The sequence below is a fragment of the Gekko japonicus genome, unplaced genomic scaffold (assembly GCF_001447785.1).
Source record: "Gekko japonicus isolate JY-2015 unplaced genomic scaffold, Gekko_japonicus_V1.1 scaffold58, whole genome shotgun sequence".
In the NCBI taxonomy this organism is placed as follows: Eukaryota; Metazoa; Chordata; class Lepidosauria; order Squamata; family Gekkonidae; genus Gekko; species Gekko japonicus.
In genome coordinates, this window is record NW_015162475.1 from 2,256,776 (window position 1) to 2,271,806 (window position 15,031).

A 15,031-nucleotide genomic window follows, 5' to 3' on the forward strand; every position below is an offset into this window, starting at 1 on the left:
TAAATTGGAGGAAGGTTTCAAACTTGAGCCAAAAGGAAAGGTATCAGTAATAAACAAGCAAACTTTGTTCAGATGAGTGGCAGAAGTAGGATCCACAACTCTGACACACACGCCTCATACACACAAGCTGAATCTCTTCCAGATGGCCATTTATTCCAGTGCCAAATAGGAAGCACAAGGAAAACTTGTACTACAATTGTGACTTAGTCCCTCAGCTGCTATACCACTTGACCGTGTACTCTGGAAAGCAGTAGCAATCCTAACTGCTAGGATCCATGTGGACTGCCTGGCGCACAGATTCAGCTTGCAAACTCCTCAGTCTAAAATGGCCTTGCGATCAAAGCAAAGCAGACTTGTACCATCACAAATGCAAACAGCAAGATGTTGGGACTTTTATTACAAAATGTTGTACTAAAGCACACTCCAGCTCTCAAATCCTCCAAAATGTACTCTGCAGGCAGAAAACACCTAACTTCACCACCAGCTTTTCCCTTCAGTCCCTTCAAAAAAGGAACAGTACTCAGCATCTGGCACTGCTGCTTCTTGTTAAAGTGCCACAGAATATTCTACTTTAAAGCAGACTAAGAGAAACACATACTTTTGTACTTACGATTAATAAAAAGCAAAAAGGTGCATTTCTTCACGGAATAGTTTGCATTGGTAACATAGCCCGTCATTTTAAAGGCCAGTGTTTCATCTTCACAGCCAACTTCAATCAATTCTCTAGAGGCATTTTAGATAAAATGACAATTCGTTTTTTCTCAGTTTTCGGATTGATTTTCTAGTACAGGACACATCCTTGGTAAAGTGGACTCTGGGATTAAGCTTCTTATGAAAAAGGTTGAAAACCTTCCCACATACCGTGACTCAGTTAATGCCACACCCCGGGCTACTTTTAAATATTAAAAATCCACCAGGAGATCCAAACCCAGGTGCCCCATGTAATGTACACAGCTTGAATCTTAGGGTTGGCTCCAACCAATTATTTCTGCTGATGGAAGGATGATTTTTGCAGATTACTGCACTTCCCCCCCCCCAACTTCTTTTTTTTTTGTAATTTGTTTATTCATTTTGTCAATAACATAGAAACAACATCATAGAAGTATGTTACAATAGCACTCAGAGGATTAAGTCTATATCAGTGAGAAGCTAAGCCTTACCACTAAGAGATACAGTACGTAAGAACATTGGTCTACAGAAATAGAGTAATGAGAATAACAATCATTGACTTTTTCCCATCCAGCAAATGAACTAAACCTTCACAGCAATAACCACTTATGGTAATTTAAGTTTGCAGGTAGTATGTCATGTGCAACGAGATATGTGAATATTGGAAACCAGATAGCTTCAAATTTGGAATTAGGGGGTTGAGACTAATGTGCCCTATTTACTTTGTCTGTGATTTTAGCCATCACAAATTGCTCCCACACTTTTTCGTGCCAGGCAGATATTGAGGGTGGCAGCGGGGATTTCCAACATGAGGCAACTGATAGGCGCGCTGATGCGAGAAGTAAAGAGATTATTTCTTTGTTCCTATTATCGATGTCGGCATCCCACCGGTTAAGTAAGAAAATTTCAGGCTTGAAATTAAGATCGATCGAGGTCATCTCCGTGATCTGTTTTCGGATCTCCTCCCAAAACTTGCCAATCCTCGGGCACTCCCACCAGCAATGTAAAAAGGTGCCAGTCTGCCCGCAGCCCTTCCAACAAAGCGGTTCGTTATTAGAGCTTATTTTGTGTAATGTCTGAGGGGTCATATACCATCTAGAGTATAGTTTGAAAAATTGCAGTCTAATATTGAAAATGTTGGAGGTATTAGCAGGAGAGGACCACACACTGCCCCAGTCCACTTCCTCCCATTGTACCATCAAATCTTCCTCCCAACGGTATTGAAATTTCAGTTTTGAGCGATTTCCCTCCAAAATGATCGCATCGTACAATTTAGACAACGTACCTTTCGGCGAGTTGGAATAACATTTAATTATTTTTTCAAAATTAGTCAGCTCTCTTCAGAAAGTTCCCAGTTCCGAGAGCTGTTCAATGAGATTTTTCAGCTGCAAATATTGGAACTATTGGATCTGTCTCCCCATTTTCCGGTCGAAGTATGGCTTATCCCCCCCAAACTTCTGTACTCTCCCCCTCCACACCATTCCCAGAAACTCCTTTGCCCAACAGAAGCAGCATTTCAGAGGACATTTTGGGATGTAGTGGGGTCAGGGGGCGGAGAAGTCACAGGAAGATCCTTCCATCAGTGGACATTTTCACTATTCTGACAATAACTTCCAACTGAAATGTAATGTTCAAAATACAATGGAAACCAAAGAAAACATTATTTCAAGTGAAGCCCTACTAGTATCTTGAACTGAAGTATGAATAGTAGTACCCTGTTCTTTTTACCTACCAGTGTATCTTAACACACTAGCCCTTACTATGTGCTTGTGCACTTTCACCTACATCCTTTGGAGAAAATCAAAGGTCAGGTGATCAACACGCAAGACGCTGTACACAGCTGAGGACACTTAAAAGCCACGCAAGCCCTTTTGAATGGATAACTCAGTTGTGAGCCAGCTTCTTTGAGACAAGTGAGGCTCTCTACTCCGCACTCCATTGGCTAGCATGTCATGCACACTGACTGTTCAGCCCTGGAGCTGTAACTGTCATTTCTAAATTTAGAAACCGTCTCTCACTGACCTTTATGCCAATGTTGGCACAAGTCCTAGAGTACAGGCAGCAAATGATTCTGCTTACTTATTCTAGGTTGTCTGTACAATTACAGGGCAGACGTTCTTTCTACAACTACAGCTGAAAGTCTCAAACTGCTGAAAGGGCAGCTCGGGGTCCTTTTTAAAGCAGACCCTGTCTTTAAATAGTGTTTTAAATACTAATTTAAATCTAAGTGTTCATTTACGATTACATTCAGGCAACAGGAGTCTTGGTGCCATCAGAGGATATTCTGTACAGACAACCATCAAGGCAGGAGTGCACAACTCAGTCACATGGGTTGTATCAGATCTTGACTGGAGCTAAGTGGGGCCCCCCTGACGTATCAGCTAGCTCCACGACGGCTCATGTAACTGTGTGTGAGTGGGGGGTGACTGAACACCACCTCTGTTGTTGTCTGGACTCAGGTGACAGTCTTAATTCCCTTGCAAGCCCCCAGGATGCAACAGAGAAATTTCCCATGGGGGAAGGGGGAGATCTGACCCCCCCACCAACACAGGAGATTTATCCACGGCATCCCATGAGCCCAGAGAGCTGCTGAGAGTTGGTCTTCCACCCTACCCCACTCCACCAATTTTTTTGCCACTCCCTTGCTCTGAGACACACAGCAGGAAGTTTCTCATGCAGGGAAGGGTTATAACACTAACCATTCGGAGCCTTCTCTGCAGGGAGGGAGGAACTTCTCATCGTGTCGCAGACCAGGGTCATGGTGAGAAGTGGAGGGGGGCACACAACATGGGCCCACAAGCTGCATGCTGTCCACAGACGATATGTTGTACACCCATCAAACAAGGCATTCCTAAAAGTTTCATATACTTTCCTCTAGATATGTATAGGGACGAGGATATGCAGAGCCTTTCAGGTCAAGAGTACTATATAATTTCCCCCAGGCTCCTTTTTCTCATTCCCTTTGACAAATACACTAAAAACCACTAAAACCACTAAAACCACTAAAACCACTAAAACCACTAAATACACTAAGGCCATTTCAATATGAAACTTGCTGGTCAAATTCTAACTGTATTCCATTCCACAACATGTAATGCTTCTAATCTAAACGTTTTTAATTATATTACTTTAAAACGTTCAAGACTTGTTTGAAAGCAAAACTGCATTTGGGATTGGTATACCTGCTAACAGCATTCCCAAAGATGGACCGAATATTGTCTACCGTTGTAGCGTTCGACAGCGTTCTGACATCTGCTACTGTCTCACCTTGCTGAAAATGGAAGACATTAACCTTGTATTTACTAATATTTTTGATGCATGCTACGAAGAACAATATTAGAGCTGGACTGAGGGGCAAGCTATACTGATAAAACAGACTTGTTTTGACACACTTTTTCAATATGCCAATATTTGCTAGACTCTTGAAGAAAATGACTACACAGCAGCACAGTGACTAATCGCCCTGGCAATATGCGGGAAGAGTTTTTCTCCCAAACAATTTCAAACATATTGTAAACAAAATGGCATTTTTATTATATTATAGCCTTGAGCAGTACAGGGTTATTGTTGGTGGGGGGGGAGAGTTTAAAGTGCTTGAGTAAGTGATCACTTGAATTTCAATATGCCACCACCCAGTCCATTTACAAACAGTGATACAAGACACAGCCACCGCCCCACTCTCTCACCTGAAAATGACAGAGTCGGGTGTCATCTGCACACTGACTCAAAAACACTGGGTGACTTCTCTCATCAGATGCAGACAAGGGGAACCATGGGACCCCCACCCCTTCCCGAGCAGACATAGGCAAAAAAGTAGCTATGAGGACACCCTCAGCATCCCTGTAATTTCAACACAAGCAAATTATTTAACTCACCTTCTTAACTGAAAAACTGATGCCAGAGTTATGAATGGCGTATCTGGGGAGAAAAGATTTTTTAAAAAACCCTAAGCTAGAGCATATAAAATAGCGAAAATTTTCAACACACATTATTTCCCCACAGTGCAGTCACCATGACATTACTTCCCCTCTCCCTTGACAACCCAGTTCTTCTGCACAGGCGCCATGATGTCACCCCGGTGTCCCCACCCTTTCCAACAGTGGTCAGTGAAGTGGAGAGAAAACTCTAAATCAAATGACATCATACCACACGTCCCATTTTATTTAACTGTATGTCACTGAGAGAAGGGAAGGCGGCATGGCATAGCCTGATCTCGTCAGATCTTGGGAGCTAAGCAGCATCAGTACTTGGGTGGGAGACCACCAAGGAAGACTCTGCAGAGGGAGGCCAGGGCCAACCACCTCTGCTTAATCACTTGCCTTGAAAGCCCCTTGCTGGGGTTGCCATGAGATGGCCGTGACTTGACAGCACACACACGTTTATGTTAGTGGGAAACAGATGAAGGAGAGACATGGGAGATCACAGGGCTCCTGCAGCGCCTACATTATTTAAGGGATTTTTATTACACTTGTCCTGCACTCAAATTAAGTGTGAATGGTCTAGCAAGTGCTTAAGCAATCATGGCCCACTATCTGACCCACAACAAGGCAAAGGCTGATGATTTTCTTCTGCAGGATATATCATCCCAGGAGCAGAGGCAGTTCACCAAGTTGACAAGCATCATGAAATCAGTGTGGTCTCCCTCACTGTCTCACATTTGCAGAAACAAGGCTGCAGTCCTTCCTCAACCATCAGGTCCATTTCAGAGATCACGATTTTTATGGCAATGGTTCAACTGGCTTCAGTGGGATTCTTCTCCAGGTGAAAACCAAGCTCCAGCTGTATGTGTGCCACCGTACCGACCTCAGCATGAAAGCTCTCTTGCTATTTTGAATTATTGTTTTTTTATCAAAGATGTTATGCTTGGCTTTAACGAGAAAGAAAACGTCCCAATCTAGCAATTTAAGGGGAACCTTTTTATTTCTTGGCTTCTATTTATTTCTTGGCTTCTATTTATTTCCCACCTTTCTCCCCTCGGGGGACCCGCAGCAGCTTCCATCACCAGGCAGAGAGCAGAAACCAAAAGCCTCTTATTTTAATACATTACCGGCTAACGACTTCCAGTATTTTTGCATATTCTTCACTTGGATTCTTTAAAGCTTTCCTCCTGGTGGCTACATTGTAAAACAAGTCCTCAACCTGCAAAGAAAAACAGACAGGTTAAAACAGACACCAGTTGCACTATTCACAATATCCTTTCGAACCAACCAAATGAACACACTGCCGTAATTCTATAAACATGATTACTAGACAAAATTTCAATTTTTAATCCCAGCAGTGAACCATTTTTCATTCGTTATCCTAGGTTACATCTAATATGAATTCTCAACCTTAAATGTTCTGGTACAAGCCCTGTAGAGAAAGTTACAGTTTGTGCAGGATGAGCAGCCTGAAAACTGAAGGTTTTAATTTGATTAATTAAATGTAGGCTGAAGCGGTATAAGCTTAGTGGATCCTCAGTGATGCTAATATAAAGAAAGCATACCTCAGTAAAAGACTGCAAATCAACTAAAAATTGTAAGAATTCCATAAGACACTGTGAGAGCTACAAGAAATTGAGACATACAGAGACAATTTTCAACTTTACCACATGCAAATTTGTGTCTTTTACGAATAACACTATTTCAAGAGATAATGCTACAAACTTCCACAGTGGCATACATAAACCTCTTGCTTCAGGTTTTAAGACAGTCTCTAGCACTTAATTTCTAGATGAACACAGAGATGCTAGGGCTCAAATTTTCCTGAAGCCTCATCTTCTGATCTGGAAGCCTTTCTTCCTAAGCATATGAGATGCTGATGAGGACAAAAAACTTTGCACGTGATCTGCGGCACATTCATTATTACTGTTTCGATGTGGGGGGAAACACTCCAATGATGATGATAAGACATTCCAAAGTGCTCTTAGGGGCTGTTTCTAGCAACAACTTCCATATACTAGGAATATGCCACAACAAAAGAAAAGTGACAGGACTAAGTGGGAATGAAAAGCAAACATTGGTAAAGGGCAGATAACCTACTACAATCTGAGTTCCCTGGTTTCCGGCACAAGGTTTGGGTGTGGCTTTCAATTTTCCATCAGAATAGCTTGCTCTAAAAGCAGAATAAAACAGTCACTATTAGATTACTCCACAAGTATTGTTTCAAGTCAACAGCGCTTTCAAAAGAGACACCATACTCTCATCACTCAGCCATTTGTAAGCCAACTTGCTTGGTTCTGCAGAGATTCAGAATTTCATAGTCGTCGTTTAGGACACACGGAGGCCTGTCACAGATGGCAGAGCAGTAACTGGACAGTACTGACTTCACAGGAAGCAATGTCACCATAACAAAAATGCCTCCGGCAGCTTTGCACCCCAAAGGGGGACCAGAGGTGCAATTCTGTGCAAGCGTCTCTAAACAGAGTGTGACTTATTTTGGGATAACTACAAACTGAGCTGTACAATGTTAGGCACAGCAGGTCCCAGTTCCTCACAGAATACCTACAATTTAATAAACAGTGCTGGCTGGGGATTATCTTACACCTATGCACTCGATTCAGAGAGCAGCCGTGGATTAGATATAGTAAAGGTAAAGGTTTCCCTTGCTTGAAAGCCAGTCGAATCCAACTCTAGGGGGGCAGTGCTCATCTCCGTTTCCAAGCCAAATAACCGGCACTGTCCAAAGACTTCTCTGTGGACATGTGGCCGGCATGACTAAACGCCGAGGCGCACGGAACACTGTTACCTTCCCACCGAAGTGGTACCTATTTATCTACTTGCAATTTCTTGCCTTCAAACTGCTGGGTTGGCAGGAGCTGGGGCCAGAGATGGGAGCTCACTCCATCACACAGCACTCAGGTCTGGAACTACAGACCTTCCAGTCTGCAGACCAATAGCCTGCACTATATTGGTATTTACTGTACAAAAAAACCCTTAAAGGGACATTTGAAAAATAACTGCTGCTCTTTGCATTAATAATACGACGGACCTCTAGTGGCTAAATGTTGGATAGCATAATGCGGAAGAGAACAGGAGAAGCTAATTCTCTTTCTGAAGTTGGCTGCTTGAAGACTGCTAATCCTTTGACGCTTTGGTTCTCACAAAAGCCTTTTTAAACTACCACAGCTGTGTTAATTTCCCTGTAGGATCCATCAGTGCAAGTCCTTCAGAATGACAGTTCTTTTTGTATGATCTATTACTCTTAGTGCTCTATTCCTCAATACTTTAGTTGCATTGCTGTTCTCCTCACTGACAATCTGCCAAACTCATATCTATGGACAATTATGTATTCTTAATTTTTTAAAACGATTTCATGACATCTTATATTCTTTAACATGCTTGTGTACATTAAATGTATTTATTTATTTATTATTCGTTTCGATTTGTATCCCGTCTTGCCTGCCTAGGCAGGCTCAAGGCGGCGTACAATAAGTTAAACAAAAAAAAACACCATATAAATACAATATTTAAAAGTCCATTCCATATAACAAGTATAACTAAAGTGCAATTAAGTGCAGATGACAATCTCCATAGGTGGTTCAATATAGCTGGCCGGTGTCCTAGTAGTTCTAAGTTCCGGTAGCGTAAGGGCCTTATGGTCTGGTTTTTAATGGCTAGTTCATCAGTGGCGGCTCCTAATCAAAGGCCTGGAAGAGCTCCGTTTTACAGGCCCTGCGGAACTGTAAAAGGTCCCACAGGGCCTTGATGTCTTCCAGGAGCTCATTCCACCAGTATGGAGCCGCCACTGAGCAGGCCCTAGCTCTGGTGATGGCCAATCTGGCGTCCTTTGGACCAGGGAGAGTCAGGCGATTTTGCATCCCTGACCTCAGGTAGGTCCAACCTCTTCCCATATTTTGCAGTCTGAATGACATGAGCAGAATATGTATTCTTAATTTTGACTTCTTCTCTGAACAGACCTCCATACCATACTACAAAATGGGATGAGGTTTTCCTGTTAGCAAAACGCAAGCAGGGGGGCTGCAAGGAATTCTGCTAGAGAGAAAAATGTTGACACCCCCCTGCCCAGATCTCTCTACTCTAAGCTTCAGGGATCTGAACTAGCTAATTTTTCCTCATATCCATTTTTTAATTATTTTTATTTATAAAATTTATACCCCTTCTGCCCTCATCAGGGCCAACAGAATAAATACATAATGTAAAAACATGCGTTAAAAACGATTTAAACAAAACCAAAACCACATCATTCAAGCAATTTAAAAGTTAAAATACATGTACGATGTAATAAAATACACACACACACAAACAACCATTAAAAACACCTCAAGAAGGAGGGATTACTGAGGGAATGCCAGACAACAACAGAAGGGGGCAGCTTAGTTTCTCCCGGAGAGAAAGAGTTCCAGAATCACTCAGCTACTCACAACTCACAACTGTTTCAGATATTCCCTTCAGGTGCATATTTCATCCTGTCATTTTTCAAGTTCTCTGTCTCTCTTTTGGTTAATTTACAGATCAAGCGAGGTCTGTGGTAAAACAAAGGATTCTAGATGTTGAAAGACAACATGATCTGAATAGACTGAAAAGTGATATAATTGATTTGAACACCCTAAATAGGCCGTTATTGATGCCTTAACAGTTTAGAGAATCCCAATTATAGGAGGGCTTTCACTCTGCTAAGATATGATTCGCTGCCTACTGCAGTACTGGAAGTCAAATATAAGACGACACCTTTAGAAGAATGCCTATGCCCATGTGGGGATGAGAGTGTGGAGACATTAAGCCATGTAATTTTTTACTGTAAAATCTATAAACAGATTCGGGAGGCACTGGTAGTACCAGTAATTTCTAGTTTCCCAGGGAAAGATCAACAAAGTCTCCTCAAGAAAATGTTCGCTGATAGTAACAGAGATGTCACCTTCAAAATTGCTAAGTATGGCGCGTTGTGCAGCTTTCATCATCACACACCTAGGAGGCAGGTGATTTACTATTCTGTACAGGGAAGTGCTCCAAATCCCTTGGGTGGTAGTGGAGCTCATGCAATAAGATTAGCACGCATCTGACTTAATGCTGAAAATCATATTTGAGAATACCCACAATGGCAGGAATGTATGCCCTAGAGCACTGGCCACTAAACTCTAACTGAACTGAAGGGTTAAGAATTGAGATCAATTTACCAGGCTCTTTATGGTAAACAAAGTTAAGCAATAATACTCCACACTGATACAGTATTATAGAGCATTAAAGGCTTTTTGCATACATTATTTCAACGATCCTCTTAACAGTCTCAGACAACAGATCAGTATTACCTCCGTAATACAGACAGAGGTCCTCAGCTTAAAGATTGTGATACCTAGCAGAGGCAGACTGGAGCAAGATACTTTGTCCCACAGCTCAGTTTTAGCTACTATGCTGCACAAAGACCTTGTTTAACACTGAGTGAGCAGGAAGAACTTACCCAGGGAGTACTGCATGTGCTCAATATCTTGTTTAAACTAACTACGTTGTCTTGTTTGTACATGCACTGTTAAGCATGCCAGGGATCTAGGCACGGAGATGGCACATGCTGACAGAGAATATGAAGCGGATGAGGGCCTGATCTGATCAGGAGGAGAAAGGAGGGGATGATCTTACTCCCTTCCCCCTCCTCGCTGCAGTCCCCCAGCTTACACGGCTGTTCCTCTGGTCCTGCGACCACAGGAAATAGCAAAGGGAGGGGAACCGTTGGGGAACACCTTTCCACCTGCACCCCATCTCAGCAGTCTCATTTCTGTCTGCCGTTACAAAGCCTAGATGCAGAAAGAGGCATGAGCCAAAATGCTTTTGGTTTGAAGCCTGCAAACACTGAACAGGTGGCCACTGGCTTAAAAACCTATGCAGAGTTTGTTTTTGGTGGGGGGGGGTTGTTTTCTTTATTGCACTTTATCTGTTTATATTGCTGTTTGTTTAAACTGGGTGTTGTTGTGAGTCATTTCAGGTCCCTATCTTGGAGAACAGCACAGTACTAGATTATGTAAATAAATAAACTTTCTAGCAGTCAGAAAAGGGCTACAGGTACGGAGACAAACATGGCAAAACTCCAGAGATGGCAGAATACAGGCCAGGCATCCCTTTAATCATTCCTTCCTACAAATTTATTACATTTAAGAACTAAATATACATACCTGTATGCACACATTCCATCACTTGTTTTAGTTGTTATGGTAACATGGGCAACATGACTTATACTAGCCAGCGCCTAGAGAGAAAGAATGCATGCTTAAAACCAGGTAAGACAACTAATGCAATCCTAAATAAAGTCACTGCTTTTTAAATCCATTTAAGTCAATGGAGAGGTCTAACTCTGCTTAGGATGGTACTGCCAAACTCTTAAAAGGTGGTACCTACTACCTTGTTGGAATATGTTCAATGTATCAATAACAACAGTAGCAAAAATCTTCTAATTAGACCCCCTTAGAATCTAATTAGTTGGCATATCCAACATTAGACAACAAATGAAAACATCTCATTAAATCAGGGAAACAAGTTTTATTTTAAAGGCTTTAAGCTGCTGTTTAATATGCAGCATGCAGTGATGGCCACAAGCATAGATGGCTTTAAAGGAAGATTAGATACATTCATGGAAGATAGGTCCATCAGTGTTTACTAGCTACAGTAACTAAACGGAACCTACATAATCAGAGGCAGTAAGTTACCAATGATAGGCCTTGACCTCTATACCCTGCTGATGGTCCTCCTGAATAAGTGATTAGCTACTATGTGAGAAAGGATGCTGGTCTAGATGAACCACTAGATTGATACAGCAAGGCTCTTCTTATGTCCTCTTGAAAGGCTAACTCCAGAGATAAAGAACACAATAATCCAGATATTTGATAAACCTACAAAGAAACCAAGTTGCACAGCAACTGAAGAAACATTTGGATTTTTCATAATCATGGTAGTTGAATATATTCTTTTAAAACACTTTTTCCTTGTTTGAAAATCGAAACTAAAAGGTGAAGTCTTCAGTTCAAGGTACTGGCCATCACACGTAAAGCTTTCAGCATGGCCAATGTTATGCAAATATTTTATATATGTTTCCTGAATGAAGCTCAATCATACAGGTTTGTTTTAGCTGCAACAGTGCAAACAGAAAAAAACACTATTTATTGCTGCAATCCTATGCATATTGACCTGGCAGTAAACCCCACTGAATACACTGGACATATATAAGTTTGTTTTATTAGTGAATGAATTCTGGGCTAAGTTCATACATTTCACCAGCCAGCACCATCCTGCTGCCCTTGCAAAGCAACAAGCAGTTTTCCCTCTAAAGCTGAGTTACCGTGAGCTAATTCACAGTTTTTTAGCCTCCGGCTCACACATTTTGGTCTTAGCTCAGGAAGGATGGCTCCAGAGCAAACTAATTTATGCAGAAGCAAAATTGCTTGCTCACAGTTTTAATTCCAGTAACTCACAAAGTAGAATTTCTGCTCACAAGACTCCACAGCTTAGAGGGAGTATTGGCAACAAGTAGGTACTGTATCTAAAATTTCTGAAAACAGTGTTCGCTTCGCTATGTGGAACTGTTGATATATTTTGGATGGAACAAAAGAGAAAGGGAACAAATAGAACTTTGGTGCTTTTATCATTTTTCCCCCATAATACACTATTTCTAAACATGGGTAACTTACCTCGCCTCTAAACCCGTATGTAGAAATACTAGCTAAATCTTCAAAAGTCTGCAATTTACTTGTTGTAAATCTCTCACACACAATATCCAAGTCCTCCTTCTGCAGAAAAAGACAGATGTTAGTAGGTAACCTCTTCTGAGTTTTCTCAAGTGTTGCTAGCACTACCTTAAACACAGCCTAACTGCTGCAGTGTAAACTAGATTTACTTACCCTAATACCAGAGCCATTGTCTTGTATCTGGATTAATTTCAAACCACCATCCTTAACTGTCACCTGGATACTAGTAGCTTTGGCATCCAAGCTGTAAGAACAAGAAACAGATTTCAGTCTTCAGAAACAAACTGCAAGTTGTCACAAAATATTCTATTTCAATTCTATTTTTATTCCAAATGAGCCTGATTTCACCCTTTTCTTTGCACAGGGAAACAGCAGATAATGAGAATTCCAGGACTAATTATTATGTAGTTAAGTGCTTTTCCCACAAAGAGCTAGACCCATCAGACACTATCCCCATAAAAAAACAAAAAACACTGCAGGACCTCATCAAGAAAGTGTCAATCTCTATGGCTACTTTTAAAACAACTTTAAGGTATTTTATGGCCTGTGACATCCTATTTCTTTACAGGTTTTTAGACCATAAAAAGCCGTATTTGAGAAATCCATTCCTAGTGTCTTAGGGCAGACAAGTGTTTCAACAAAAATGCTAATTTATTTATGATTAGCATATGATTAGCATAGATGAACAAAACCTATTGAGGCAGACTCAACATGGGTTGGCCACTGTGGGATACAGAGTGTTGGACTGGATGGGCCTTTGGCCTGATCCAACATTGGCATCTCTTATGTTCTTATGTTCTTATATTGAAAGCTTGATGCTCATTATGTAAATCTGCTGGGTCAAGTCAAGAATGCCTAATGTTATAAAAGTTTCCAAAAGCATAACATCTTTAGACAGGAGCACTACTAAGCAGATACCCCCGAGAGGTGCAAAGTTACCAGTTCTCCATCATCTCCTTAATGGCATTAGCTGGTCTTTGGATGACCTCTCCAGCAGCGATGCGGTTCACCACAGTCTCATCCAACCGCCGGATCATACCAGCCATCAGAGCCATGGTGGGAGCGTAAGAAAAAACCTGCTGCGGTCAGAAAATACAACCTGTAGAACACACAGAGCCTGAAGTCAGGGGGTGGCAGGAAAGGTTTGGGAAAGGGAGGACCAGTGCTATTTTTGGGCAGGAACGCACAGGAACGGAGTTCCGGCTGGCTCCCGAGTTGGCCACGCCCAGCAGGAACTCATTAGCATAATAGGCCACACCCAACAGCAGGAACTCATTAGGATTGGCTACATTAGGGGTGTGTGGCCTAACATGCAAAGGAGTTCCTGCTACAAAAAAAGCCCTGGGTTTTGACAACTGGATAAGCACACTTCTGGTAACATGCGGGTGCGGCCTAATGTGCTAATGAGCTGTGCTGTCAGGGGTGTGGCCTAATATGCTAATGAGTACCTGCTGTTGGGTGTGGCCTATTATGCTAATGAGTTCCCGCTGGGCTTTTTCTACAAAAAGAGCCCTGGGGAGGACCTTAGCAGCCATAATGCCATATAGTCCACTCTCCAAGGCAGTCTTTTTATTCTGTCCTCTGGAGATCAGCTGGAGTTCCAGGAAAGATCTAGGCCCCACCTGGAGGTTGGCAACGGGAGCCCAAACGCACTGAGGAGTGTTTTAGGGATGTAAGTGATGGGGCGGGGGGAGGTTCGGCGGCCTAATTGGGTGATTCTGGACCTGCAGACCAAGCAAGATGGTCCATAAGGGCAACGAAAAGGGAAACGACTCCTTAATTCCCCCTCCTCCTCCCCCGATCTCTCGTGAGAAGGAAACCGAGAACAGGAAACAATGCAAGCGAACAAAGCCTAGCGAAGAGAGCAATACACCTCCATCTCTTACCTCAGGGGTCGGAAAGCCCACCTCCACCTGTCTGGGAAGAGCCTCCCGAGGAGACCCTTCTCCAGTCAGGCGCCTGCCAAAAGCTGCAGCGGCAGCAGCAAAGGCAACACTCTCCCGCCAAAACAACAGGCCGTTTATGGCAAACGTTCAAGCGTGCTGTCAATTGGGCTGCGCGGATGTCAGTCACGCAGAAGGCGGAGAGTCGGGTTCTTCCACAAACGTATTTCCGTCGAAAGGGAAAGGAGGCGAAAAGACTATAGTTCCCACAAGTCTTTGCGCACCGAGAAGGCGTGTGCCGAGGAAGACTTTCACTACTTTCCGGAGCGGCTGTCGTCTTCAGCGGCGCAGCTGTGCTGTTGCTCTGTAGTTGCCTAGAATGGGCTTCATTCGGTCGTTTCGTCTTGTCTGTCTCTAGCTGATCAGAACCTGTTTGCACAAAGCTGAGGGCGTTGGGATTGTCTTGCAATTGGATGTCTGTATCACAAGCGCTTTTTCTTTGTTTGCTTGTTATAAAGACGAGGTTTTGGGTCCAGTGGCAGTGGCACCTTTAAGACCAACAAAGTTTTATTCAAGGTATGAGCTTTCGTGTGCAGTCACGCACACTTCTTCGGGTATGTATCTCAGATATATGAAGTGTGAATGCACACGAAAGCTCATACGTTGAATAAAACTTTGTTGTAAAGGTGCCACTGGACTCGAACTTTGTTCTGCTGCTTCAGACCAATACTGCAGCCCATCTGGAGCTATCTTGTTATAAAGGATTTAGAGCAACTACGTATTTTAACAAACGCTGTCGCATTTTTTGAAC

The 15,031-nt window shown here is 42.5% G+C and overlaps 1 protein-coding gene across 1 annotated transcript in view; it reads right to left on the bottom strand.

Annotated features, from left to right (window-relative positions):
- MLH1 (mutL homolog 1) overlaps positions 1–14,274 on the bottom strand; it is a 30,344-nt gene extending 16,070 nt beyond the window's left edge. Inside the window, exons 1-10 of the mRNA XM_015405749.1 lie at positions 14,224–14,274; positions 13,277–13,436; positions 12,491–12,581; positions 12,281–12,379; positions 10,772–10,845; positions 6,690–6,762; positions 5,717–5,808; positions 4,545–4,587; positions 3,852–3,940; positions 611–723 (exon numbers count right to left, since the gene is read on the bottom strand). Of these exons, the coding sequence (XP_015261235.1) occupies positions 611–723; positions 3,852–3,940; positions 4,545–4,587; positions 5,717–5,808; positions 6,690–6,762; positions 10,772–10,845; positions 12,281–12,379; positions 12,491–12,581; positions 13,277–13,392 (790 nt within the window). The 5' untranslated portion in view covers positions 13,393–13,436; positions 14,224–14,274. The remainder of the gene's footprint in view (positions 1–610; positions 724–3,851; positions 3,941–4,544; positions 4,588–5,716; positions 5,809–6,689; positions 6,763–10,771; positions 10,846–12,280; positions 12,380–12,490; positions 12,582–13,276; positions 13,437–14,223) is intronic.
- Between the last annotated feature and the right edge of the window lie 757 nt (positions 14,275–15,031).